The sequence below is a fragment of the Varanus komodoensis genome, unplaced genomic scaffold (assembly GCF_004798865.1).
Source record: "Varanus komodoensis strain SLA01 unplaced genomic scaffold, ASM479886v1 scaffold15, whole genome shotgun sequence".
Taxonomy (NCBI): domain Eukaryota; kingdom Metazoa; phylum Chordata; class Lepidosauria; order Squamata; family Varanidae; genus Varanus; species Varanus komodoensis.
This window is the reverse complement of record NW_025335440.1, coordinates 8,922,928-8,950,918: the sequence shown is the minus strand read 5'-3', so window position 1 is coordinate 8,950,918 and position 27,991 is coordinate 8,922,928. Positions and strand designations below refer to the sequence as shown.

The 27,991-nt window shown below is 46.0% G+C and overlaps 1 protein-coding gene across 1 annotated transcript in view; it reads left to right on the top strand.

Annotated features, from left to right (window-relative positions):
- The first annotated feature begins 224 nt into the window (after positions 1-224).
- PLCD1 (phospholipase C delta 1) overlaps positions 225-27,991 on the top strand; it is a 42,319-nt gene continuing 14,552 nt past the window's right edge. The window contains exons 1-6 of the mRNA XM_044425335.1: positions 225-517; positions 9,056-9,220; positions 20,371-20,599; positions 23,466-23,595; positions 24,929-25,160; positions 26,314-26,515. Coding sequence (XP_044281270.1) covers positions 418-517; positions 9,056-9,220; positions 20,371-20,599; positions 23,466-23,595; positions 24,929-25,160; positions 26,314-26,515 — 1,058 coding nt within the window. The 5' untranslated portion in view covers positions 225-417. The remainder of the gene's footprint in view (positions 518-9,055; positions 9,221-20,370; positions 20,600-23,465; positions 23,596-24,928; positions 25,161-26,313; positions 26,516-27,991) is intronic.

Here is a 27,991-nt window from a genome sequence, read left to right as displayed (position 1 = left end):
TGCCATCTCACTGACTCATACATGGAGTTTATAGATGGTCCAACTGTTGCCTTCCTGTATTTTCCCACAACACAAGGATGATAAGGGAAGGCATTTAGGGAAGGGGAATGCATTAATATTTTACGTGCCATTTGACTGGCAAGGCAATTAAGTTTAATTGCTGGGTACTTCGCCTGCCCAGACACCGGCGCAACACAACTGCAGCACATTTCATCTTCCAGAGAAGACGTGTGATTGCCCAACCCGCATCGAAGCCAAGCCTCTTCCTCACTTCCTCACCCGAATCCTCCTGTGTTGTGTTTTTGCTGTCGCTGCCTGTTCACTGTTTCCGAGAAGGACTTTGTGGGATTCTGGCTGGAGTAGGTAACAGTGGGTTCCTGATGCCAGTCTGCATTTCAGCACCTCGCCTGGAGGGCCATGTATTGCTTCCGAAGGGAGCCCAAGCTCAGCAAGTCTCAGGAAAACTTTCTGCTGGAAGAGAGCAGGAAAGTGGCAGCTCTGAATGGGAAGAGACTCGGTAAGAGGCTGATGCCCAACCTCTCTCTGTAGCAGTGGCAAATGTTCTAATCTCTGTTCCACCTTAAAGTAAACCAGAAAAGGTATTTTTTAACCCCTTTGAATGGTAAAGGAGGATTCTGGCTGGCACAAACACACACACCTTTTTCAGAGGTGTCAATCCACAGGGTTTGAAGGAGGTATTCTTGATGTTTAGGGCAAAATACCCCATGCGCAAACTGGTTTTTCCCCTTTGTTTTGTTTGTTAAATCCCAAGGACATTTTATGGAAATGCTGTGATTCATCTTCTATGACCTCTTTATTCTTATTCTTATTATAATCAGGAAGTCAAAAGTTGCCTCTTATGTATGAAATATCAGAGAATGAAAAAGAAGTAGGAAGTCTCCGTCTTCTTATCTCTGTCATTGCTGCGAATTCATGTTACCCCAGAATTATGCTGTGGATACAATCTTAGCTATATCTTCTTGGCGTCTGTAAACCTCTGTCTGTTTCTTCTGAGTGCCAGTGTCATGTGTGGTCAAATCGTGTGTATAATCTTTGCATATAGAAAACTAGCAAATCAAAGTGAACTGATGAGGAAAGGGCTAACCAGAAAGGCTGAGGGAAAAGTTAGCAGGAGAGTTTAGTCCTGAACAGCGAAAATGCTAAAGAATGTAAATGGTTATTGGGTCCAAGAGGAGTCAGCAAGATCCCTTGATGATAAAGTGTAGGATGACAATCAGAAAGTGCAGATCTACCAAAACAAATATAAATTTCCTTTGCGCTACTAGTAAGCTTGTGAGGATAAGGAAGGCTGTTGAAAGTGTTATAAAGGGAGCTCGTTGGCAGCTGTTTCCTTGTTATGCCTTCACATTTTATCAACTACTTGCATGCATGGAATAAAGGTTATTGTCGGTGTTTTTTGTGTGGCAAGGACTTTGAGTTCCAAGCAAGGAGGATGCTCCCGGGAACTGAAGTTGGGTCCCACCACGAGAAGACTGTTTTCGAGGCTGGGGGCAGATTCTGCCACTGGAAGCTCCTTGGATGGCAACCTGGATGGCCTAGTGCAGCAGCCAAAAAGCATCCAGAAAACCTGGTGGCCGTGGTGGGGGAGAGGAGGATGAGGAAGGGCCATGGCAGGGATCCTTGTCTCAGGGAGCCTGATGACTTGCGCTGGTCCTAAAAGGCAGCGGGAAGCCTCCTACCTTTGCAGCCTTAAGGAAGCAGGCAGAAATCACACCTGGACTGTTTGTCCTTAACAAATCCAGGTGTCTTAGTGAGTCTGGGCTTTTTGCATAGCATTATAACCCAGAGTTCAACAACCTATACCATAACTTAGCACTCTGTGCAAACCCAGCCATTGGACCGACTCAGGCTGTCTGGTTGTTAATTAACCCATGACTTGCTGACCTGATCAGACATTGCTCCAACAACCACTCGTAAGTTAAGCTTGGGTTGTTTAACCCACAAAGAACCCATAGCATTTAGGTTCTGATTCCAGTTGGGCCTATTGGAGGTTTCCTATTTAAAGAGATGGCAGCTTGCAGTTGGAATGCATCACAGCAAACTTGGGTTAATTAAACCATGGTTTGGGGCTCATTTCTGAGCCACTGTGGTTTGCACTCACCCCAGTTTCTCAGCTCTCGTGAACACAAAGTAGGCTCAGCAAACCTGGCATTTGCCCTACCCAAACCTAGAACTGCTTCAGTCCAGGTTTTGGCCCAGTTTGGGGGCTGAAACTCCCTCAGCAGGTTTCGCTAAGGATGTTCTTCCCTGGGACACAGGAGGAGGGAGCGGGTGCCACACTGTTAATTCTGCTGCATCTCTTGGCAACTTTTGGTAGCATGAGCGTGGTTTTCTTCTGGACCGGGAAGGCGAGCTGGAGGGATTTGATGCGCTGGTTCTGCTCCTGTTTGGCGGGTTGTGACTGTGGCATTTTGTTTTCAGTTTCATGACCTTTATGCTTTGGGGTCCTACAGGAATCAGTCTTGTGTTCCATGCTAGTTAACACTGACATTCATTAAATCCTGGGGAACAGAAATCAAGAGATTGGGGGTGAAGGGATATCAGTATGCTGAAGGTACCTGTTTCTCCTTCTCTTTCCTGTCTAGTGCAGGTGAGCCAGTGGATGGTCTGAACAGGTGTTCTTACAGAGTCATTCAAACTTTTGGTTCTGCCGTCTGAGCCACAGATGGCGTATCGCAACAACAAACTCATCAACTGGATTTGCTGATCATGTACAATAGAACTGCCAGATGCGTTAAGTATTCCTAGACAAATATTTAGCAAACTTCACAATAAAACCGGGATTAACGCAGAGGTAACATGGCAATAAGTAAATAAATAACCAGGCCGGTTGAAAGCAAAAAACAAAGGCAGATGTGACTGGCAGAAGATCAGGAAATACAAGAGCACGATAATACAGGGGTTGAAATAATCAGTAAGGCCCCAGTGCTCTCTGGGAAAGATACAAAGTCCTGTGTCTGAACTAGAGATGCGAGAGCCCTGAAAATAACAGGTGAATCCAGGCAGGCATGTGGAGAAATGTGTCCATTCCTCTTGCCCCAGGCCCTGGACTGCTCTTCTCTGAATGTAGGATTAAAATCAGGGAAGGTATCATTGGATATCTGCTAAGAATCAACCTGGGCCAGATTCTGCCCTTGCTGTTACTTACCTCCTCTGAGTATGCATGCACAGAGTGCAAATTTAAGAGCAGCGTGCTCAGAGTGCAAATTTAAGAGCAGTGCATTTCAGTTGTCTTGCACCCTTCCTTTAGATGGTTGCACAAACGGAGTCCAAAGCAAGAAGATGAGTGAATTGGGCAGCCCCAGAAGGGAGGACAAGGGCTCTCTCAAACCAGCTGCCACCTGGCACTGCTTTAAAGTTGTTCTGCCGTCACCCCGGCTGCCCGATACACCAAGGGGTTCTGCAGTCTGCAGGAAGGAAACCACTGGGGCAAGTGAGTGTCACCAACTGGCAGCAAAAGCAGTCAAGGATTTTGGGGTGCTTTAAAGATTAGCAGAGTGCTTTGGCTGTACAGCGGTATATAAATGAAATAAATAATAATACTAAAACAATGTATGACGACCTACGCTTTCATGGACATCTTTCATCAAAAGCACTCGATAAAGTGGACTGCATCCAGAAATGCTGATGCCATGATACATGCGTGTCATTAAAGCACCTACACTCATGAAAATGAATTGGTAGGCGATGCAGGACAGACATAGGAAGTGGGGACAGAGATCACTGCCCTATACCGAATCAAAGCTTTCATCCTTCAAGTGGCATATGGTTTACCCCACCAGGCAACGGAGTTCCCCAGAGTTTCACAGCACTCTTTCCCAGCCGTGCCTGGAGAAATTGGGACTCAAACCTGCAGCTTTCCACATCACAATCATGCAGTTTGCCACCGAAGTCCAGCTCTTCTACTAGGGTTCAGGGTGCAAAATTGTGCTTACTGTATATGCAAGAGGCCAAGTTGTGGCATTGGTCTCTTGCTTAGATGGCTTTTTACAAAGGGATCAGACAAGTCAGTGGAGGAAAAAACCTAACCTTGGGTGGTGTTACTATTTGGGGCCATCAAGTTCTGCCTGACTTATGGTGACCCTATGAATGGGAAACCCCGCAGACGTCCTTACATTGCAGCCTTGCTCACCTCTTGACATTCAAGACTGTGGCTTTCTTAAGGGAGACGATCCACCTCTTGGCTGGTCTTCTTTTGCCTTCAACTTTCCCTAGCTTTGTTGCCTTCTCCAGGGAGTATTACCTTCTCGTGATATGCCCAAAGTGACAGCCTCAGTTTTGTCCTTTTTGCTTCCAGGGAAAGTTCTGGCTTGATTTGGTTTAGAACCCACGTGTTGGTCTTTCTGTTGGTCCAGGTTGTTGCAAAGCTCACTTCCAGCAGCAGGTTTTGAACACAACATAATTTTCTTCCCAGAAGCTTTCTTCCCTGCTCAGCTTTCACACCCATCCGTAGTGATCGGGAATACAGGAGTGTGAATGATCTTGGCCTTGGCCTCCAAGGAAACATCCTTACACTAGATTATCTTTTCTAGCTCCTCCTTTGCTGCCCTTCTCAATCTCAGTCTTCTTTGAATTAATTGACTGCACAACCAATTGAGCTGTGCATCAAGAAATCCCCAGTGCGAATCCAGGCATTGGCTGTGGACTTGCTAGATGACCTTGCACGCAATCATGCAATTTGGAAAACTTGATAAACCCCCCCCCCAAAGGGTTGAATGGGGGTTGTTGTTGCACCCATGGTTCATTGATGGGTTGTTCATCATGATTGGTTCTCTCAGTGGCAGTGCTTCCGTCTGCAAGATATTGGATGATAGTATGGATGAATGTTTCGATTCAGTATAGGGCTAGTGACTGCAGAATGCAGACCACCTCTTGGAGGGAAAAACAGAAGATGGGATTTGGGGGCTGAATATACTGGAAAAGGGCATGTCTGACTGACTAGCCTCTGGCAGAAGTACTTTTATATTTATATTGTGATTTATATGCTGCCTTTTTCCTACATAGGGCTCAAGGCCGCTTACATCATCTCTCCTCCTCCATCTTATCCCCACAACAACAAGTACTTCACGCTGCAACATTTCGTTGCAGGTCCCATTTGTTCTGGTAGTATGTTCAAACGGAAAGCGCATGGGGCAGCTGGGGGTAGATTCGCTTTCAATACTACTTATGCAGGAAACAGCTTATTTAAGCATCCCTTTGTGGAAACAGGCCATGCCCTAATTAAATGGGCACGTTATTTCAAAACTTGTAGCAGGGTGGGTGGGGGAAAGAACAAGAGCTGTTACATCGTCATTTCTAGGAAGTACTTCTGTGCCAGTTGGAAGCAGAAGTTGGGGTTAGCCTGCCTGAACAATCCCATCCTCGTATTTGCAGCAAATTTCAACTCATTATAGGAAGAGCGTTTTGTGTGCAAATAGCTCCTGTGTGAAAAATTGGCATGTTTTGGCAGAAAAACAGTGGCCTGTCTTAAAAAGGTGCTCCTGGCAGTAGGGTTGCCTCTGCGTCCTATTGTACGGAGGGCAGTCTTCTCTTGGATGAAATCTGAAGTCTGCCATGTCCAATTCTCATTGAAAGATTTAAAAACTGCATGAACAGTCACCCATCCATAGTTTAGTGCCTGGGCAGCAGGCTGAACAGGTAAAGACATGACACCTGGCCACATTTCCACATGGTAGCAAGGTTGTATATATGCATAAGAAGAAGCATATGAATATTTTAGACAAATCACAGTCCTCTTTCATTTCCTTTTTTTGCGGGGGGGGGGGCATCTTTTCTGAGAAGCAGAAGTGGAGGCCCTATTGCTGAGTCTGAATGAGTTTCTGTTGAATCTTTAAGAAGCAGTTTTATGTACAGGAGTCAGGGAGTATTTTAGGAACAGTGGAGGTGTTCCTAAGCACCCCGAGCTAGACCTGTTTCCCATTGCTGCTGGCTGGCAGTGGGTCTCCAGGGGCTGAGCAGGGACTTTTTGAGTCCAACCTGGCAAAGCCAGGAATCAAATGCGGGACCTTATGCTTGCACTGAGCAAAGACCTTTAAAGAAAAACTCTCTCAAAATACTAGAACTACCCAATGCAGCTGTCTGGAGGGAGGTACAGGAAGGACAGAAATTGGGGTACTGGAGGGTTCTCTCCTGGGACCGGTACTCTTCAAGATTTTTATTAATGATTTAAATGAGAAAGTACAGGGAAAGAAAATTAAATGTGTAGTTGACACAAAGCTGAGTGAAATAGCAAATACCCTGGAAGACAGAGATAAGATACAAGGTGGTCTCTCTAGGTTAGAACTCTGAGCAGAGAACAGCAGAATGAAATTCATTAGGGCCAAATGCCAAGTCCTCCATTGAGGAAAAAGAAACCAGATGCATTGAGGCGAGATGGGGAACATGTGGCTCAACAATGCTGCGAATGAGAAGGATCTTGGGGTAGATCACAGGCTAAATATGAGCCAACAATGTGATGCAGCTGCAAAAAAGAGCAAATGCTGTTTTGGGGCTGCATTAAGAGAAGCATCACTTCCAGAACATACACCTCACTAGTCAGAGCTCACCTGGAGTCCTGTGCCCAGTTCTGGACACCTGCATTTAAAAACGACCCAGGCAAGCTGGGAAGGGTACAGAGGGGGTACAGAGGCAAGCTGGAAAGGGTACAGAGGGGGGCAACAAGGATGATGCAGGGACTGGAGGCAAAGCCCTGTGAGGAAGGTGGAGAGAACTCGGCTTGCTCACCCTCAGGAAGAGAAGACTGAGGGGGGATATGATAGCACTCTAAAAGTACCTGAAAGGTTGTCATGAACAGGAAGGACAAGACCTCTTCTCATCCGTTCCTGAGTGCAGGACATGGAACAACAGACTTAAGCTGAAAGAAACCATATTTAGACTAGACACCGGGAAGAATGTCCGGACTGTGCTAGCAGTACAACAATGGAACCTTAATACCTGGGGAGGTTGTGGGCTCTGCCCCACTACAGACGTTCAAAAAGCGCCGGACAGTCATCTTGGTGCCCTGCAACAGCAGCAGGTTGGACCCAGTGGCCTTCTGGCCCCTTCCAACTCTACTATTCCATGATTCTATGACATCACCACTCAGTGCGTACTTAGCTTGTGGAACTTTCTGCCACAAGGTGTGGCAACAGGCAATACTGAGAGGACTTCCCAGAAGGATGAGACATACAGATGGAAGGTACATCTCCGAGCAAGAGTTGCTGCGGGACCAGAAGCAGAAGGGGGTCCCTGCTTCCTGTCCCACTGGCCTGTATGGGAAATGAGGTGCTGGACTTGATGTGGCTGGTCCAGGAAAGCCCTTCTGGTGTCCCTGGGCCCGGTGGAGAAACCGCCGCATGCATGGTGACTCTCGCAGGCATTCTGACGAAGTTGCACGAAGTAATGCCACAAGCCCTTCCTCCTCACAATGCTCAGCTCCACGCCTTTTGAATGTCTCTGTGAGGCTCTCAGGTACTCAAGCCGATTTTTAAAAAGATCTTATCCATGGCTTGAGGTTTTTCGTCTAAAATGCACGTCAGTTCTGGTTGTTACTTCTACTTCAGCGGCACAGAGTCACACTGGCTCTCTTAACAATTGGTTTGCTGCTGCGGTTGTTCAATTCAGGGCTAGTATCAAGGGAATGCACCTGCCAAAGGCCCACACCTTAGCCGGATCCCACTGACAAGGCTCTTCTCTTCACCACTGGGACCTGCCTCCTCACCTGCCTCACCTGCGTTGGCCTGGCAGTGGTGCTTGGGAGAGGACGAGGGAGGAGATGCCTGGCCTGCTTGCTCCGTGGCTTCTCTGCCTGCCAAACAAGCAAGTGGTACCCATGCTGAGGGTGTGGGGGGGGGAGCGAGGAGGAGCGGGAGCAGCTGGTGCCAGTGGGCACGGAAAAGTAGACCCATTTTGGGAGGATGTCCGTGGAGCGGGCTTGGAATACCTGGAAGCGGCTCCGATTCCGTGGCCAAAGTCCTGCAGTCCACATGACTGCAATTGCAGCCTTGGCAGGTCCCGAGTGATGCACGGGTGTCTTACACGAACCGTGACAGCTGTGTACGTAGTTTGGATTAAATTACATCAGGGCAGGTGGACGAGTGACACAGCCTACTCTTGCACGGGGTGTTAATCTGAATCCCTTGTGGCAGGCTAATTAGAGAATTATCCTTGGTTGAGTCATTGGGATGCAGGGCAAACGGCAGTCCCTCGCCGAAGTTTTGCAGCGGCTAAGTATCACGAGACGGAGCAAGCACCGCATTTTGATGACTTCTTCTGAACCTTCGTTGTCACAGAACTGGTTTCTTCTGCTTGGTTTTCTGGAATTCATTTAGGAACATGCATGTCAGTAGTTCTCCTGCTTGCTATGTGCTCCTGATTCGCTGTGTTGTTTTGTTTGCAGGAGGGGCATGAAAAGAATTAAAAATAAATAGCGGACCAACTGGCCCCCCTCCAGAAGAGTTGGATAGCAATTCCTTAATTCCTGGGAAGCCATGGCAGGGTGTGGAAAGAACAGTAAATGGTGAGGGCAGAAGGAAATTAAATGCAGAAAGTACTACAAGAGATAATCAGTTTATCAGCAGTGTTCCTTCCCAGCACAGTTATTGCTGAAAGCACAGAGACCAGGTGAAACCACCAATATAATGCAGATTTGAATTTGGACAACACTAACCCACATTCAAAGGTTGAGTGTGGTTTGTTGGCAAGCTGTTGTTGAAATCTGGCTTGTTGTGTTGTATGAACAATGTTGCCACAACAAGCCATAGTGAGCAACAACCCATGGTTCATAAGTCAACAACAAACCATGGTTTTTCTTCATGGGTTGCTTGTACCACACGACATGGCTTGCTAGCACAGCTAGTTCAGACAACACAATAACCCATGTTTTGACAGGGTTCAGTGGCAACCCACACTTACTGTGTCGCCTGATCTCAGCATGACTGTGATAAAAATCCTTTTTCCCAATTCAGGTCTCTGGGAATAGAATCAAACTTGTTGATGAATTTTAAGTTCGTTGTCTAGTGGGTTGAAATAATTCTTGCATCTTGATGTTGAACAGGGTTGCAAGATGACAAGGACCTGAAGTTCCTTCTGAGGGGGTGTCACCTGCTGAAAATCAAGTCCAGCTCTTGGAAAAGAGAGAGGTTTTATAAGCTGCAGGAAGACTGCAAGACAATATGGCAAGAATCAAAAAAGATGTTACGATCGCCCGAATCTCAGCTCTGTAAGTATCCATTCATCTTTAATCCAACACCCACTGCAGTGCTTATAAATACTTACTGTATAAGTTAGTTATACATACTGATATATTGTGATCTATAATATGTTTTGGTGTGAGCTTGGGTGGACTCCGGGAGATGGTGGAGGACAGGAAGGCCTGGAGGAATGTTGTCCATGGGGTCACAATGGGTCGGACATGACTTTGCGACTAACAACAACAACAAATAATATGTTTTATATAATTATGCTTGAGTATTATACCCTAATTTATATAGTATGATTTGATGTACTATTTTGATTCTTGTACTGCTCTAACAGTCAGGAAACTTTTCCTGATAACTAGTTGGAATCTGGCTTCCTGTAACTTGAACTTGTTATTCCATGTCCACTCTGGGTGATCCAGAAGACATCCTGGCCTTCCTCTTTGTGACAGCCTTTCAAGTACTTGTCAAGTGCTATCAAGTCTCCACTCAATCTTCTCTTCTTGAGGCTAAACATGCCCAGTTTCCTAAAGATGAAATGTCTCCAACAAAGCCGGCTTAACACTCACATCCAGTTTTGACTTGATCAAAGATTTTCAGCATTAGCACAGTCCAAGAGACAATATTCGTACTCGGCGCTGTGAGGCAAAGCACAAGGACGATACCCCGGTGAGGGGTGGGGTTGCCAACTTCGACTGAAATTACGCCTGACAAGTTCCTTCTCCTGCAAATATTTGACCCAGAACCCAACTGTTAACATCTCAAAAGCTGGAGTTTAGCAATGATTCCTGGAGACTTTCAGCCCATCCTGGCAGAGCAAAGCTGCCCCTAACAAGGCTCTGCAGATATGTGCCTGTAAGAACATTCATGTGTTTCTAATGCATCCAGAAATAATTCAATATCAAACATTCCAGGTGCCTGCACAGCCATCTCACAGCTTGGATGCTAGGTTTTGCTAGATAAAAAAGGGATGACAGAATGAAGGGCGTAAGGGGGTGCAGATCTGAACTTAAAAGCTCACTGAACTAGTTCTAATTTTGCTCTCTTTTTTAACACCAGCTGGGCCTGTAAAAGAACTGAGTCTAAGAACTAATCCTGAACAAGGGAACCTGTTCTTTAGAAGTGTGTCTTTCTTACCAAAGAGGAAGGCCTCACAGCCTTCAACATATAGATTTTTTACCCCTGGGTGTGGAATAATTTTACCAGAGATGTTCTGATGATCGATGCCCAATGGTAGGCAACAGTCTGAGGGCAAAGGACAGCAGAATACCGGGATACTTTAGGTTCCAGTTTTTAATTCCAGTATTTATTTATTTGATTTCTATGCAACCCAATAGCCAAAGTTCTCTGGCAGCTTCATAGCAACTGAAGCCATGCGAAGAAAGCTGCAAAAACCATTCGGAAGGTGCAAAAGCCAGGAAACCAACCAATGATGGGCGGTTGTGGTAGAAGAAGGGTCTGGTCTCAGGTTCGACACCACTGTCGTCCACATCAGGGCTGCTGTCAGTTTACATTACAGAATATTAGAGTTGGAAGGGGCCAAGAGGGCCATCGGGTCCAACGCTCTATTCAGTGCAGGACTCCCGGTTCCACCATCCCTGTCAGGTGGCTGTCCCGCTGCATCTTGAATGCCTCCAGTGTAGGAGAGCCCACCACCTCGCTAGGTCTTTGCTTTCATTGCCTTACTGCTCTAACAGTCAGGAAATTTTTTCCTGATCTCTGGCCAAAATCTGGCTTCCTGTAACCTGAGCCCTTTAGTCTGTGTCTAGCACTGTGTCCTGTAGCTGGAATTTTAAACATTCACTTGTGACAGACAAACAAGAAATAGATTCTTGTTGCACACTGGCAATGTACCTGCTTAAAAGAAAAATTAATACTGTGAACACAAGCAGAAAGGTTTTTTTTTTTTCCTGCTAGAAGGCCTCCGTTTGTTTGCTAGCCCTTCGGAGGGACCCACTGGGATAAGATTTGGTGGTAGAAAAATAGCACACTGCCTGGATTTTGCTCCTGCTGGTTAATAGAGTTTCAGTGGACAAAGATCAACAGGAACTGCTTTTCATGAGAGGAAGCTAATTACTGCCTTAAAGCCTTGCAATTCTATTTGGTAGAGGCTCCCTCAGTCTATATAAAGGAGCCCGAAAGGATCAGAGTAAATTTGACAGTGTTGGGGGGCATTTGGTGCTGTGCTGCTCTTCTGGTTTGACTCTTTAAGCTTCTGTGTGGGATTTTAAAAGTCAAAACAGTGAAAGGGGAAGTACAAGCAAGCCAAGGAGCAGGATGGCAGCTCCGGATTGGCAGGCAAAGGGTCAAGGATTATCTAATTGAATGAGTTGAATGAGTTCAACTTTCCAGGGTTTGATGAACTTCAACCTAGAGTATAAAGGAGAAGGCAGAAGGACTCACAGAGCCACTCTCTATTCTCTCTGTGAAATCATTCATTCATTCATTCATTCATTCATTTATTAAAACATTTTTATGCCGCCCCATTCGCCGAAGCCTCGGGGCGGCTTACAACAATAGAGGATGGGGCGGTGCCAGATGACTGAATTAGGGCTAATGCTGTCCTTGTCTTCAAGAAGGGAAAAAAGAAGAACCTGGGAACTATAGACCAGTCTGTCTGATATCAATCCAGGTGGGCATCCATCAGAGAAGGATGGTTTAGCTTGGAGTCCTGCACTAAGCAGGGGGTGGACCTGATGGCTCTCTGGCCCCATTGACTCTGTTCTTCTAGGATTCTATGATACCATAGGCCACAGCTAATTTTCCAATTAGCTTGCAATGGCTCCCTGTTTCATGCCCAGCCCTTAATGAAAAACAAAGTTCTTAACCAGATACCATCTAACTACAAAGCAAACAAGGGTGTGCAATTTGAAAAAAGAGAAAGTCAAACCCCACCAGCTTTGTTGCAGGAAACATGAAGCTGATAAATACACTACATGAAAGACTTGCTCAGGCCCCACCTAAACTGGATTTTCAAGTATTTTCTGGAATTGTTTGCAATTACAATTGATTCTGTTGGACTTTATTCCAAAGCTACTGCCAAAGCTGAATGGATGGGGGGAAACCCAGATTTCCTTTTAGTTGCATATCCCAAAGCATTCGAAAGAAAAGGTATTTTTCTTAAAATCTAAAAGACCTTGCAATTCATAGGAAGGGTGTAAGGATTTCAACTGTCTTCCCCTGGTTTAAGAAAAACCAGTCTTCTAAGTTGCTAGTTCATATAACAACGTAGGGTCAGCAAGTGTAGAGAAATGCACATTAGGACAAAAATCCCACCTTCAGGTATGAACTGATGGGATCTTAGGTAGCAATAACTGACCAAGCAAGAGAATGAGGGGTTAGGGTTAGGGTTGTTGAAGATGTCAACCCCATGCAAACAACATGTTAGGCATTGTTAGGAATTGTTGTTGTTGTTAGTCATGAAGTCGTGTCCGACCCATCGCGACCCCATGGACAACACTCCTCCAGGCCCCCCTGTCCTCCACCATCCCCCGGAGTCCACCTAAGCTCACCCCCACTGCTTCAGTGACTCCATCCAGCCACCTCATCCTCTGCCGTCCCCGTCTTCTTTTGCCATCTATTGTTCCCAGCATTAGGCTCTTCTCCAGGGAGTCCTTCCTTCTCATTAGGTGGCCAAAGTGTTTGAGTGTCATCTTCAGTATCTGGCCTTCTAAAGAGCAGTCAGGGTTGATCTCCTCTAGGACTAACCGGTTTGATCGCCTTGCGGTCTAAGGGACTCGCAGGAGTCTCTGCCAGCATCACAATTCAAAGGCCTCAGTCCTTTTGCTCTCAGCCTTCCTTATGGTCCAGCTTTCACAGTCATACATTGCAACTGGGAAAACCATAGCCTTGACTATACGCACTTTTGTTGGCAGGGTGATGTCTCTGCTTTTTATGCTGTCTAGATTTGCCATAGCTTTCCTTCCAAGCAGCAGGCGTCTTTTAATTTCTTGGCTGCAGTCCCCATCTACGGTGATCTTGGAGACCAGGAAAATAAAATCTGTCACTACCTCCATTTCTTCCCCATCTATTTGCCAGGAAGTGAGAGGACTGGATGCCATGATCTTAGTTTTCTTAATGTTGAGTTTCAAGCCTACTTTTGCACTCTCCTCCTTCACCCGCATCAAGAGGCTCTTTAGTTCCTCTTCACTTTCTGCCATGAGAGTGGTATCATCTGCATATCTGAGGTTGTTGATATTTCTCCCAGCAATCTTAATTCCAACTGGTGATTCATCTAGGCCTGCCTTTCTCATGATGTGCTCTGCATATAAGTTAAATAGGCAGGGCGACAGTATATAGCCTTGCCAAACTCCTTTCTCAATTTTGAACCAATCAGTGGTTCCGTGCCCAGTTCTCACTGTTGTTTCTTGACCCACACACAGGTTTCTCAAGAGACAAATAAGATGATCTGGTACTCCCATCTCTTTAAGAACTTGCCACAATTTGTTGTGATCCACACAATCAAAGGCTTTAGCATAGTTGATGAAGCAGAAGTAGATGTTTTTCTGGAACTCCCTAGCTTTCTCCATGATCCAGCATATGTTGGCAATTTGGTCTCTAGTTCCTCTCCCTCTTCGAAATCCTGCCTGTATTTCTGGTAGTTCTCGGTCCACATACTGCTGGAGCCTAGCTTGTAGGATTTTGAGTATAACTTTGCTAGCATGTGAAATGAGTGCAGTGGTGCGGTAGTTTGAACATTCTTTGGCATTGCCCTTTTTTGGGATTGGAATATAAACTGACCTTTTCCAATCCTGTGGCCACTGTTGAGTTTTCCAAATTTGCTGGCATATTGAGTGTAGCACTTTTACTGCATCGTCTTTTAGGATTTTGAATAGCTCAGCTGAAATACTGTCGCCTCCACTAGCTTTGTTGTTGCTCAGACTTCCTAAGGCCCATTTGACTTCACATTCCAGGATGTCTGGCTCGAGGTCAGTGACCACCCCATCGTGGTTATCAGGGATGCTAAGCTCTTTCTTGTGTAGTTCTGTGTAATCTTACCACCTCTTCTTATTCTCTTCTACCTCTGTTAGGTCCTGCCATTTTGGTCCTTTATCATGCCCATCTTTGCATGAAACGTTCCCTTCATATCTCCCATTTTCTTGAAGAGATCTCTGGTCCTCCCTATTCTGTTGTTTTCTTCGATTTCTTTGCACTGTTCATTTAAGAAGACATTCTTATCTGTTCTAGCTTTTCTCTGGAATTCTGTATTCAATTGTTTGCATCTTTCTCTTTCTCCCTTGCCTTTCGCTTCCCTTCTTTCCTCAGCTATTTGTAAAGCTTCCTCAGACAGCCATTTGTGCCAAGGCTAGATACATAGATAGAACCAAAGCGTTCATGAGCTAAGGTACCACTGTATTCACCCGAGTGGCGGCTACCGGCAGAGCATCCTCTGTTGTTGCTCTTAATGTACAATGGCGGTAGAGAAGAGATGGGGGCAGGGAGTCCTTCAGGGACCTTGATTCTAAGGTGCAAGGGGGTTTAAGGATCCTAATCAGCACTTTGATTTGAACCTAGAAGGCGTTTTCACGCCTTCACGCGGGGCAAGCAAAATTCCACACGTGAAATCAGTCCGGATGAAGCAGTGCTCCCTCCAAGGGCAGCTTGGAGAATTGCAGCAAGGGGCACGGCCTTTACAGCCGTGGCCCCCTGGATTCTGGAGCACTCTCTCCAGTGCAGTCATTTCAGTGCCAGGTCCAGACCTCCTCCTATTTCCAAGCTTTTGACAATGCACGATGAAGTTTTTTAAAAGGTCCTGGGTGCTAACTGATTATAGAGTTAAAATGTTTAATATTTTTTGCAAGCATCGGATTTTACATGATGTTGTTATGTTGTGCTTTTAGAGTCTGAATCATTGTAAACCACCCTGGGAGCTTTGGCTAGTGGGTGGCAGATGAAATGAAATGAAATTAAATCAGAGGGGAAGAGGAGGAGACAGAAAATAGGTACAAGTTTGCATAGAGAACTCACAGCAGTAAAGCTTTGTTAAATTGTCTTCTGTTGCCTATCTCTTCTGGTGCCTCCGTGGCGACGACTTATCGTTCACTGACAGACACAGTCTTGTGTGTGGGGAAAATTTTCTTTTCTGGGAACACAAAGGAAACAGATCCTCTTATCTTGAGACTGAGAGAGATTAATCTGGATGCTAGATAACCATTTCAGGATTTGAACTACCGGGACGCCATCTGAGTGTCTGAATGAAAAGCACAAATGCTTGCAAGAAGGAGGCCTACATGTTGCCAATTAAAACAACGTTAGCAAGGATTTTAGTCCCTGTGCGTGTTTTTATCAGCATTACCCGATCCATTCATGGGGGAAGTCAGGGTAGACCCACAACGCAGTGGCTCCGTGCACATCACGACAGCAGAGCTGGAAGGGCGCCTCAAGTTCCTAGGCATCTTGAGGAAACAAAACCGAGCGCCAGACCGAAAGTCAATCCAATCACTCATTGTTGAAGGGTCCTGCTGTTTTCATGAACTGTTGACTTTACCCAGTGAAACTTGCAAGGGCTTTTATCATGCACTTATTTTTTTATCAATTATATTTGTAAACCACTTCCCCCCTCAAATCCCGAAGTGACTTTCAAAATCCTCTCTTCCGATTTTATCCTTGTGAGAACTCCATGCAGTCGGTTAGGTGGAGAGTCAGTGCCTGGCCAAGTGGGGGCGAGCACCGGGTCCTCCCCGGCCCCATTCCAGCCCTGCACCATGCAGGTTCTTGAATATCTAACCCAGCATTACTAATGGCACAAAGAGGAACCAGATCGTGCCACCAATATTTGGTTGTTATCTAGAGTTGCATTGGTAAAGATCTATCGCTTCTTGGACTAACAGTCAGAGGGCATTGTGTTGCTATTTTAACAATTTTTCCGTGGCAAGAAGAACAGCAAAAAAATCATTGGAAGAGTAGTGGGAGTTGAAGACGGTATCACCCAGATGCACACCTCTTCCAGCTTTCCATGAATGAGGCAGAAGGATGCTTTCATGAAAAGCTCATTTGGAATCTCCATAGGGAAAATTGCAGGAAGTTACAGGCACTAAAGGCAGGATTCTGAGTCCCTTTTGGTTCCAAACTAAGGATACATCCAAAGATCAAGGTCATGTGTACTATCTACAAGTTCTTAATGCTGTGGAGTATTGCAGTGTATAACCACGTGTTACCCATAATATAAGGCTAAGCCTTCAGTCTCTGGATGCTTCCTAGCTCTGCTCATCAAAAAAACAAATGTGTGACGATTCTCTATTTCCCTTCTTAAAGGATTTTCAGTGATAGGACAAAAAATGGAAGAAACATCAGGAAAACATGGGTGGGTTACAAATTATATCTGGACCCCTGTAAAATGCCACGATTAGAACCAGGTAGTTCCACAATAAAAGTTTGATCTGGAAACACCCCTTGATCTTGTAAATATGGTTATTACGGTATGTTTCTGCCCCAGCTTTCTTCGTCTTCCAAGGAACCCAGGACAGCCTGTCAGGCTCTCCTTGTCTCCAACTTACCATCAGAACAACAATCCTTTGAGGCTGGCTAGGCTGAGAGTCCAGTAGATTGCATGGCTGAGTGAGGACTAGAACCTTGAACCCCCAAGTTCTAGTCCAACACCCTCGCCACAGTGGCTCTCAATATCCCTAGTTTGGATCAGTTAGACTTGGGACACCTTCACCCACTGAAAAATTCCGGCGAGAAACACTGAGTGAGTAAACTTCTAACTGCTGTGTTTATATAACACTTGCGCATTTTGCCACCTCTCAGTTCTGTGCCTGTGCAATCTATGAGCAACTGGCTAGCAAATTCCTATGCAAAAGTGTTTTCCATATAAAGATGTTGCATTTCACCCAAGTAAATGTATGTAGGAGAGTGGCATGCAAGTTATCTTTATATTATTGCTTTTGGACACTTGTCAAAAAAAATGCCAATGAAGATTTGTAACCTGTGCATTTCACCTAGTTTGTTGATTGCTAGTGGTTATCAAACCCATGGGATCCTGTCCAATAAAGAATTTCCTATTTCAAATGGAGCAAAAGTATTTTCCCTGCCATGACAATGCCCACAAGCTAATCCCACTGTCAGATCGAATTCAGAAGAAAAACGTCAATAGCTGGAGGATGGATGCCTTTATAAAGTAGGAAGTGTTGCTGGGGATAAGCAGATTGCGTTGGTTCCCTGCTTGCAAGGCTGGCGGGAGAGCTTGCTGGCTTGCCAGTTGGTCCCTGGTTCTTGCTTTCGTAGACTTTAAGGTGAGGGGCGTATAATGCAAAAGGGAAGCATAGGGAACCTTCATCTCCCATTGACTCCCTGCAGCCCTTAATTTAACCACGTTTCTTCCAGCAAGGCTCACAGTGGTACTGGGGTCGCCCAAGGTGGAAGGGTCAAAGCAGAGACACCAGACTAAGAGGCTCCCACCATCTCCAGGAGTAACGGCCACATCGTGAGAAGAGAAGGGATGTCTCTGATGGTGAAGGGGGCAGAGGAGCTCCTGGGGGGCAGTGACTGGGCAGCAGCGGTACTTAAAGGCAATTCTTGGAAGATCTTTCACAGACAACGGCAGTGATGCTGAAGCTAACGCTGGCAGAAGAAGGGGATGGCAAACTACTTCTGAATCTTCATACCTTGAAAATCCCATGATGAAATGATCCAAAATGAAGAAAAGGGATAGTGCTAGAAAATGAGACACCCCCCACCCCCCGGTCAGAAGGCACTCCATGAGTAACTGGGGAACAGCAACAGACAAATACAAACTAGCTCTGTTGCTAATGACTTGCTAGATCAAAACCGAATTGAAAAGACTCCTGATGAACGTGAAAGAAGGAAGGGCAAATGCAGGACTGCAGGTAATAGGAAGAGAACAAAAATCATGAATACAGAAGGATTCTAGACCCTAACAGCAAGGACATGGATAGTGTGAAAGATTTTACATAGCTCATCCAAGAGATTCTTCTATGACTGTGACTGGAAAGGACAGCAGTGAAGATCTAGAAAAGATCAGAAAGGGTAAGGATGTTTTCCTGGAGACCAAGGCCAAGATCATCCACGCTATCATGTTCCTGTTTAGGGGTGTGGACATTGGACGGGGAAGAAAATGGGCGCTTTCAAAACCTGGCACTGCAGGAGAGTGTTCTCTGCTTTCTTGTAGAAATACACCTCTGCTTTTAAAACTGATGGCCGAGCAGCTTCCTTTGAGTGGGCCAGCAGACCCCCCTCAGAAAGACTGAAGTCAGCTGCAGACTTCTCCAAAGTTGTTTTGGAAGTGGACCCGTCCAGCTCCTTTCGCCATGTTTCTGTTTTTATGGGCAAATGTGGTGGAATCTCCTAACTGTGCATGCCAGTAAACCAAACACACTATGCCTGCCTTGCTGAACTATTGCGCACAGAAAATCCTTGTTTAATTCGTTTGCCTGCAGACCAGGGACTTCCCCTGCCTGACTCACGTTTGTGTCCTCTAAGATTTTATTTGCCTCGATTAGCCCGGTACACAGTGGACCTGAAATAATGTTGAGATGGGCATTGCACATTTTATTAAGAACTAAAATGAACCCCCCCCCCCACACACACACATTTGAAGCTAGTTCATTTCAGGATTCAAATTTGGTCTTGAAATATCTTGAATATTTTTCTTGCATTCCGTTTTTGAGGCTCAGCTGCCAGACTGCTTTAGAGGACAATCAACAGCAACTTAAAAGTTCATCCTTGTGGATGAATTTTAAAGCAGCAAAGTCAAATGTCTCAGAAGTGATTTAATACATGTGAAAATGGTGGTTTTACAAACTTGACTCATATCCACACCATTAAGGTTGAAAGAAATCCAAATTAGAAGGCCAGCGATTTCCTTTTTTGGAAGCAAATTCAAGACCAGGATCATAACCTAGACCTCTTGTTGACTCTGGTGCATTTCATCTGGAATTGTGGCTTGTTTATTTGATTAGAATAAAACCATTGAAATCAATGGGACTTAAGTTATTGGTGCCTACCTTCAAACTCATTGTTTCCAGTGGGTCTGCTTGAAATATGACTCAGTCTGGATTAAACCACTGATACGCAATGTAGCTGCTTTCAGCCTTGTGAGTTGGGTGGGCTGGTCACCATGGCTTTTGTTTCAAGTGCCACCTTATTGGTATGACCTAATTAATCAGTCTTGCTGTGCTTAATTAAGCACTGCAATTCCATGCATTCCTTCTTGGATGTAAGTTACAGAGGAGAGAGACCCGGCTGGTGAGACAAACTTAAATCCTATGCAGAACAGTTAAAAGAGCTGGGGGAGAAAAGATAAGGGGAGACATTAATTTATCTTGAAAGTTTGGAAAGGTGGTTACACAAAAGATGGACCAAAGCTGCTCTCTGTTTTGCTGGGAAGCAGCTCTGCAGTCGATGGGGGAAAATGGCAAAGAGATTGGCCAACCATTTGGAGAAACTTCCTGCCTGTAAGAGCTGTTTGTGTTACAACAGTGGACAATGGCAGAGGTTTTGAGCAGAGGTTGTACAACCATCTTGAAAGGGAGTTGTATCTTGAAGATTCCTGCACCCAGCAAGGGTTCTTGGGATAGGACTGCATAGCCTCTCTCTGGCCGTCACAGTTTGGTTTTCTCTGGTTTTCTTTGCGTTTATCAAGGCTAAGGTCCAACAATGTGAAAACCTACACTCAAGAGTTAAGTATGGTTTGTTCTTGCTGAACTGTGGGTGATCGTTGTCTGTACCCAGCTAAGATAACGAGCCAAGGTGAACAACGCACAGTCCACAAGCCACGCATGGGTCCTCTTCATGGGTTGTTTGGGGTTAACAAGTGATGGCTGGGTTCAGACATGATAACCCACTTTCGAGGACAACCCATACTCAATCCTGGAGTGTCACTTTTTGTGTTGTCCGAACCCAGTCAATGTGTGTGTTCTTGCTGCTGCTATTATTTTCACTTCTGTATTGAAAGGTTTTTTTTCCCAGAGATCCAATCCCTCCATGGTCAGAGGAGACTGGGTACTCTGCAAAAAGCGTTGCCCCTTCATTCCCCTGATTCTCCTCTTCTTAAAATCAAAGTAAAGAAAACGGTTTGTAGATGGATTTACACTTTTTGAGGAAAAAGCGGAGGAGGGCATGGGAATATTACTTAGCAAGAGCCGCTACAAACCACTGATAAGACTGTCTTGCAGCGTATCCCTGATAATTAGTTTCCTGTTTATTCTTACAGTCTCCATAGAGGATATCCAGGACGTGAGGCCAGGCCATAAGACGGAAGGGATGGAAAAATATGCCAGGGATGTACCTGAGTGTCGCTGCTTTTCCATCATCTTCAAAGACCAGAGGAAAAACTTGGATCTTATTGCCAGCTCTGAAGTGGATGCCAGCCACTGGGTTACAGGCCTGCGGAAGATCATCGACAGGAGCAATTCTATGAACCAGAAGCAAAAATTAAAGCAGTATCCTTCCGTTAACTGGGTTTGGTTTTAACTGGGTTTGCTTCCACCTTTTCTCCAAATTGCTCATGAGCATGTCAATGCTCTCTCAGCCCCCACAGCCCTGTTTCATCCTCACAGCGCCCCTGGGAAGTGGGTTAAAATTAATACACGACTATAACTGGTCCGAGGTCAGCCAGAGCGCTTCGTAGGCAACTGGAGATTTGGTCACCCTTCGCAACCTCTGTAACAACAACCTTTGGGGGTAGGCACTGGAGACGCGCAAACCCTGCCTGAGAACCGTTGCTATTCTGCTCATCCTCAGAATTCCTTAGAAAAGGAGGCTGAAGTAGAACATCCACACTTAAAATTTTGCATTAGTTGAAGAGCAGTGTCGTCTTTGGAGCATAAACGTCCCCACTCCCTTCCCCAGGCAATTATTTTATTTATTTATTTATTAAAACATTTCTATGCCGCCCCATTCGCCGAAGCCTCGGGGTGGCTCACAACATTAAGTTAAAATACAAACATTAAGTTATAACATTAAGTTAAAATGTTTGTAAAATGCAAACATTAAGTTAAAATACAAAAAATAACAATATAAAATAAGTCGCCCTGGCCAGATAAAATCCAATAATATTAACAATTAAAATGACGCTTAAATAAAAAGGTCTTCGCCTGGCGCCGAAGAACAAATAACGACGGCGCCAGGCAGACCTCTCTGGGGAGCGCATTCCATAGATTGGGCGCCACCGCAGAGAAGGCCCTCCTCCGAGAACCCACCCTCCTGATTTCTTTCACGGAGGGTTCCCGGAGAAGGGCCTCTCCCGCAGATCTCAGGGGGTGGGCGGGCATATATGGATGTAAGCACTCCTTCAGGTAACCAGGACCCAAGCTTTATCATAAAGACATAGTTATATATGTATAATTCCCTAGATTTTTGTTTGAGGAAATAACATTTGCATGAATTTTGCTTTCGGTAACCATTTGCAGACTCTACTTTAAAAAAAAATCTTTATAGGCCTTGTCTCAAATTTAGAGGAGGCAACAGTGGGTTAGATGAAGATAGAACATACTTACAGTAGACTTATTTAGCCATGATTGATTGCAGTTCCATTGGGTCTCCTCTAAGAAAAACTACCCCTGCATCCAATCCTACATGTTACACATAAACTCTTCTAACCTCAACCTATACTCAATTCACCGTATCCTCTCCCTTTCCAAAGTCCATTTGAATACAGACAACTTTTAAGTCTCTGGAAGTCCCTCCATGTATTGCTTTACGGAGAAGCTACATGTTACACTCCTTAAAAAAATACCCACCACCAGCAGCAGCTTGATTCAGTGTGGCTGCTTCTAATCCTTGGAGGGCAGAAGATTATGGGTATCCTGTCAAGGGTAGGAGGAGGGGTAGAGGCCAAGATTACCTCCCCTCGTCTTCCATCCGAGTTTGGCAGCCCAAGCCTGATGCCCCCAAACGTGTTGAACAGCTGTCCCCAGAATCCCCATCCAGTGCAGCCAATGGTGATTGTACAGGATGGGAATTGTGTTCCCAAACTTCTAGAGGATGCTTAGTTAGGGAAGGTGACTCTAGAGAAAAAGGCGTCATCTCCAGGTTGAGCTGTGGCAACTCCAATCCTTCCCTGCATCGTCAGGATTGTTTTGGTGGCCCAAATGGGACATGGAGGGGCCCTTCCTGAAAGCCCCCCAAAATAAAATGTGCTCTATTTGGGACTCGGTTAAGGGGTGAAATCTGACAGAGTCTGTTTGAGAGAGCATGGTGCACCTGCACTCTTGACTTCTAGTCTGAGCCAAGTTTTTGTTCTTGAGTTTAAATGATGTTTGTTGTGATTTCTGTTGAAGAGTTAATTTTTCAATTTCAGTTTTCTTTGGCCCAATGGGAGGCTTTGGGGTTAAATCTGGTTCAGAAAGCTTGAAAGCTGTGGTATTTATAGCTGGAGCTTGCCTGAGGTCGCTCATTCTGGCTGCACTGAGCATAAAGCAAAGTTTCCCCTGGGATTGTATTTTACCTGGATTATATATAATTCGGTTGGGCTGTTAATATTTTCTTGTGCTGAAAGGGAGTTGGGTGAACTCGCAACCTCACAAAGCTTTGTGGACCACCCCACAAAGTTTAATTTTTAGGGTTTTTTAAGTAAAGGAGATGAAAAAATATGGTGAACTTAAAATGACTCGACTTTTCCCACCCTGTGTGTTAACCTGTTGAATTTATCTTGCAAAATAGGTCAGATTTATAGTCATCAACCTTCAAAATGTGGGTGGAACCAGAATGCCTGAATCTTCTTGATGCCAGCATTTCAGGAGCATTTGCAAGGTTGATTTGGCCATGGTGGTGGTCCATACAAACCTTGCTTGACCTAACCCAAAAATGCTTATATCAGTCAGCCTGGAAAGTTTATTTTGTTTCAATCATTTAAATCTTTCTTTAAATGGTCTGCAATTCACCTTTGGGATAGAGGGCATTCCAAGGTGGCCTACAGTAAAATAAAAATGCAGTGATAAAATGAAATAAAGCCATATTTAAGTAAGTCACCATAAATGGTCTCCACCAATGGCAGTTGGTGATAGACGGTCCTTTGGTGAAGGGGTCAGAATGGTCCAACGGGTGCAGCCTATGAATGTAATGTGAGAATATGATTTTGGAGACACTTAGGATGGGCATGTATAGTATATATACCTCAAAGTAGGTAGTTTCAGATGAGCAGCTGAGTTCATATGTGAGAGAGGAGTAAACCCAGGGACTCATCAGAAATCTGCTTTGAAATAGAGTACCTGTTTCATGCTTACTTCCTAGAATTTTCTAGAAAGGCCATAATTTTAGGAACGGGGTCCCTTTCCAATGTAGCCTCCTTAATAATCAATTCAACAGCTGGATTCATGCCTGTTTGTGGAAGGCAGATAAGAACAAAGATAACAAGATGAGCTTTAAGGAGCTCAAGAACTTCCTGAAAGAAATTAACATCCACATCGATGACAGCTATGCCAGGCAGATCTTCGAGGTAAGGAGAATATTCTTGGTCCAGTCCTTGGCTCTGCTTCTGCAGTTCTTTACTAAGTTTGGCAGGGCCCCTCTTACTGGAGGGAGGGCTCCCCAAGGACCCCACAAGCCTCCGTGTACCTCTCCACCATACCTCCTTTCCTTGCAGCAAGCCTGGTCAAGACGGCTGCTGTGGAGCATGGTCCTGTCTCTCCCTCCCCAGAGCCTGCTCAGATGCTGTCTGAGGAGGAGGCAGAGGACCAAGCAGGAGAACAGGAGCTCAGAGATTCAAGGTTACCTAGTGAGGAAGCTGCTTTCTCCGGAAGGGGTAGGATGGGATGGGGGAGCAGATGCATGACCCAGTCCTTGACCTGGCCAGGAGGCAACAGGAGGCGCGAATGGCCCAATTAGAGGGTCTCTGGGATCCCCACCATCTTCTCCTTCAGCAGCAGGAGTGAGTCAGGAGCCTTTCCGAAAAGGAGGGACTGAGGGGAAGCTTCCTGTTTGGATCCAACTCTTTACATGGACAGAAGCTTCTCTCTCAGCTTTGGAGTCCATACTGTCGGGGAAGCTGTTAAGTTTCTACAAAAGAATTACACTTCAAAGGGTTTGTCTTGAGTTTGATAAACAGAAGGAAAAGTGGGAAGGGACCAGCTCACAACCGCTGCTTGCTCAGCACCATTAGCAGCAGAAAAACAAATTTGGAGTTAGCAAGGGTGGGGAGCCACTGCGCATGACCCTGACTGGGGTTGCTGTTCCCCGCTGCTAATGGCAAAGGTGGAAGAGGTGCGGGTTGACCCAAAATCCCACCCTTAGGAACGAGAGAAGCAGCCCTTTGCTGAGCCTGAGCCTTGGTCCGTCCGTCCAAGCGTCGTCTCCTGACCAGCAAGTCTCTCCAGGGTGCGAGAGACTCCTTCCTTGCCCTGTGCACAGATGCCCCCATGTCTCATTACTAGCATCACTAGAAGTGGGTGTTCTTGGGCCGTTCCTGCAATCCTGCAGAAGGGATTTGCTTTGCTTTGTATGGAAAAGGAAGAAAAAGAGCTGCCTTTACCGCTCGTGTCCTGGAACTGTCATGAAATGGTTTAGCTCAGGACTCAAGCCCCTCCAAATGGCACTACCCATTTTCAGGCCCTCAAAATCAAACCCTCCTGATTTTTCAGCACAACTCGGTTCAGTCCTACTGTAGAAAACAGATCAACAGCTCCTTGGTGAGGGCTACCAGTCCTGTGCGCATCTTTATACAGCAGAGCCGACCATCTGCCGCAGTCCTCTTGTTTTGCACTGCCCAGCCCTGGCTCAGCTCACAACCCAAAAAGAAAGACGGTGTTTACCTCTCCTCTCTGCATTCACAGAAATGTGACACCTCCCAAACGGACACATTGGAAGACGACGAGATAGAGGAGTTCTATAAGATCCTGACTGAAAGGAATGAGATCGATCAGATCTTTGTGAAACACTCCGGTGGCGAAGAGACCATGTCACTGGGCCATCTGGAGAGGTTCCTCCGAGAAGTTCAACATGAGGACGGTGCCGGACCTGAACTGGCACTCTCTCTGATTGAGAGATACGAGCCTAACGAAACTGGTAGGTGTAAAAGCCTGGAATGAATTGATCCATTGACCATATTTTACTCCCTCTTTCAGCAGAATGCAGTCAGGCGCGCTTAAAAGGTAAAAACAACAACAACAGGGTCTACAAATCTGAATTATAGCTGACTTCTGAAACAAGTGTAGAAAGCCTTCTGTAGTTCAGGGATGACTTTGACTCATTTGTAATCTTAGGGGTGCCAGGGAGGGAAAATGCCAGCCGTATGCTCTTCCTTACTCTGTTCTCTCCTCCATTTGGGGATGAAAACTGGATTTTTCTGGTTTTCTCTTGAAGGATTTCATTCCACATCACTCTACTGGTGTTGATCTGATATGCAGTAAGTAGAGCATAGATTTTATTTTGGATGGTGGGAGTTTTCATAAATTGGATCATTCTTTTCCTGTTGATATTTGCACAAATTAGGTCATTTAACAAACCCTCCAGTCTTTTGCAAGTATTCAAGAGCGACGTTTCAACTGTTCAGAATGTGTCGTCTTGGGTTGTCAATTCTCTTGAATGTTTCAGCTGTCAAGGGGAGTACCAAAGCAGAGTATGGAACATACAAGGAAATTGATGAAGCAAAATTGCGTAGAGACTAATTTGCACAATTTAGAGGCTAAATGGAGAAGAAATTTTCACATTGGCTGTAAATTTGCCTGTATGCAGTCTTGTATAAGGAAATGGACAAAACAAGACTATGAGTATCAGACTGCTTCATCTGTGCTTGTGAAAGCACTGGCGGGAGTGTTGACAAAACACACACAACTCTGTTTGCACAAATTTCAAGATAGCTCAATTTGCACACATTTTCCTCAAACCCGGAAAAAAAGCACAAAACATTTCCAGAATCAGAAAAAAAATCCATCACCTTCTGCCACTCGACGAGAGGCCTGCGAAATCCCGGAGACTCAAGTGGAGCATATGTTCCATCACTGCACATTTCTCATTGCCACTGAACCGTGTGTGGTCCTTGAATCATGGGTTGCTGTGTCAAATGAACCCAGTGGTGCTAGCAAACCGTGGTTGGTTGACCACGAATTCTCCCACACGTGAGAGAATCGCCTTGCCTTCTTCTTTGTGCCGCTGCTTCTTTTGTTTGGGGATTACTTAAATGGCATTAATTGCATTCCTTCCTTTTTCCCTTTTGCAGTCAAACAAGGGAAGTGCATGACCAAAGATGGCTTCCTGATGTATTTGCTGTCTGCTGACGGGAACATTTTCAATAAAGCGCACACCCAGGTGTACCAGGACATGGGTCAGCCACTCAGTCACTACTACATTTCGTCTTCCCATAACACTTACCTCATGGAAGACCAGCTACGGGGGCCTAGCAGTACTGAGGCCTATATCAGGTAGAGTGTGATCTTTCCACTCCCGGAGCGGGCTAACAGTCGGGTTGCCAACGGACGAGGGGAAAGAAAGGTGTGTCGCCTATTTCCCCCCATTCTTGCTGGATTCCAGAAAAAGAAGGGCACGGGGTAATTAGCTTTGATTGTTTGGAATCAGTGCAGTGTAGGGCCACGAGGATTGCAGGAAAGCTGTATGAGGTGAGACTGAGGGAGCTGGGTCTTTTCAGCCTGGGGAAGAGGAGACTCCGAGGGGATCTGTTGGCGACATACAGGCATGTGAGGGGATGTCACACGGAGGTGGGTAGAGACCTTTTCTCCCCTGTGGAAGAGGGCAGGATGCGTTCCAGTGGAGCCAAGCTCAGGGAGCCAAGGTTCAAGTTGGATCCCAGGAAGTGCTTCCTGACAGTTATGACCCCTAGGGCATGGGATGGTCTTCCATAGGAGGTGGTTGAAGCCCCATCGGTGAGGGTGTTCAGGAGCAGGCTGGATATGCACCTGGTAGGCATGTCATGAGTGGAGCCGGGGGTCAGACTAGATGGCCCAGGAGACCCCTTCTGACTCACTCTGTTTCTATGTTTGTTTGTGTTTTCACTTGTCCTAAAATGTTTTCTGGAAGTTAGGGCTGCGCACAGATTTTGCCCCTGCAGTTCTGGAGGAATTTGGGGAAGGCGACCTTCCCCCCTCTGACATTCTTGTAGGCTGTGCCCCACAGCTGTGCAGTGGGTGGATCACCTGCAGGGGGTGCCCGCACACTTGCTGGGGGTCTCCCCGGTGCATTCAAGGTCCCTGCTGATCAGGTTGCCCAACGAAGCCTATGCATGGCTGCTTTCATATACATCAGAGGCCCCTTCTGAAGTTCCATCAAGGCCAGGAGATGTGGTGAAATCAAAGATGGTTCTAGCAGTGACTGTCCTTCAGTCAGCGTCAGGGACAGTGGGAGGTGTGGTTGGGCATCTCCCAAGGGCCCCTGCCCTAGCAGGGGCCCCCTAGCAATGACCCCCTGGACTTGCTCCTCCTCTCTGCCCCGACCTTGGAGTATTCACCTCCCTCTCACTCTGCTCGGAAAAGCAAGAGCAGAAGATGCTGGTGTCTGCTTGCCCACTGGCTCTCTGCCTGCCAAGCACGCCTGGGGTGGCACTCAGAAGGCAGGTGAGGAGGTGAGGAGCTGGACTTAGTGGCCACAAGCCTCGCTCCCGGTGTTGTGGCCAAGGGCCCTCAAAAACACGGGTGCAGACTGAGCACCACAAGGGCTCCATCACCGAAGTGCTCTTCTCATCAGGAAGAGTCTCCAGATGTCCAGCTGAAAGCAACCTTCCTGTGACTGCAGAAAAGAAAGCTTGGCCCTCTTCAGGGGTTTGAAGAGCAGACAAGACGGAGGTCCTGTTGGTTGGCGGATCGGGCTTCGGAGAGGGTGAATTGAACCTTGTCCTGAATGGGGTTGCACTCCCTCTTAGGGACAAGGTCCGCAGCTTGGGAGTG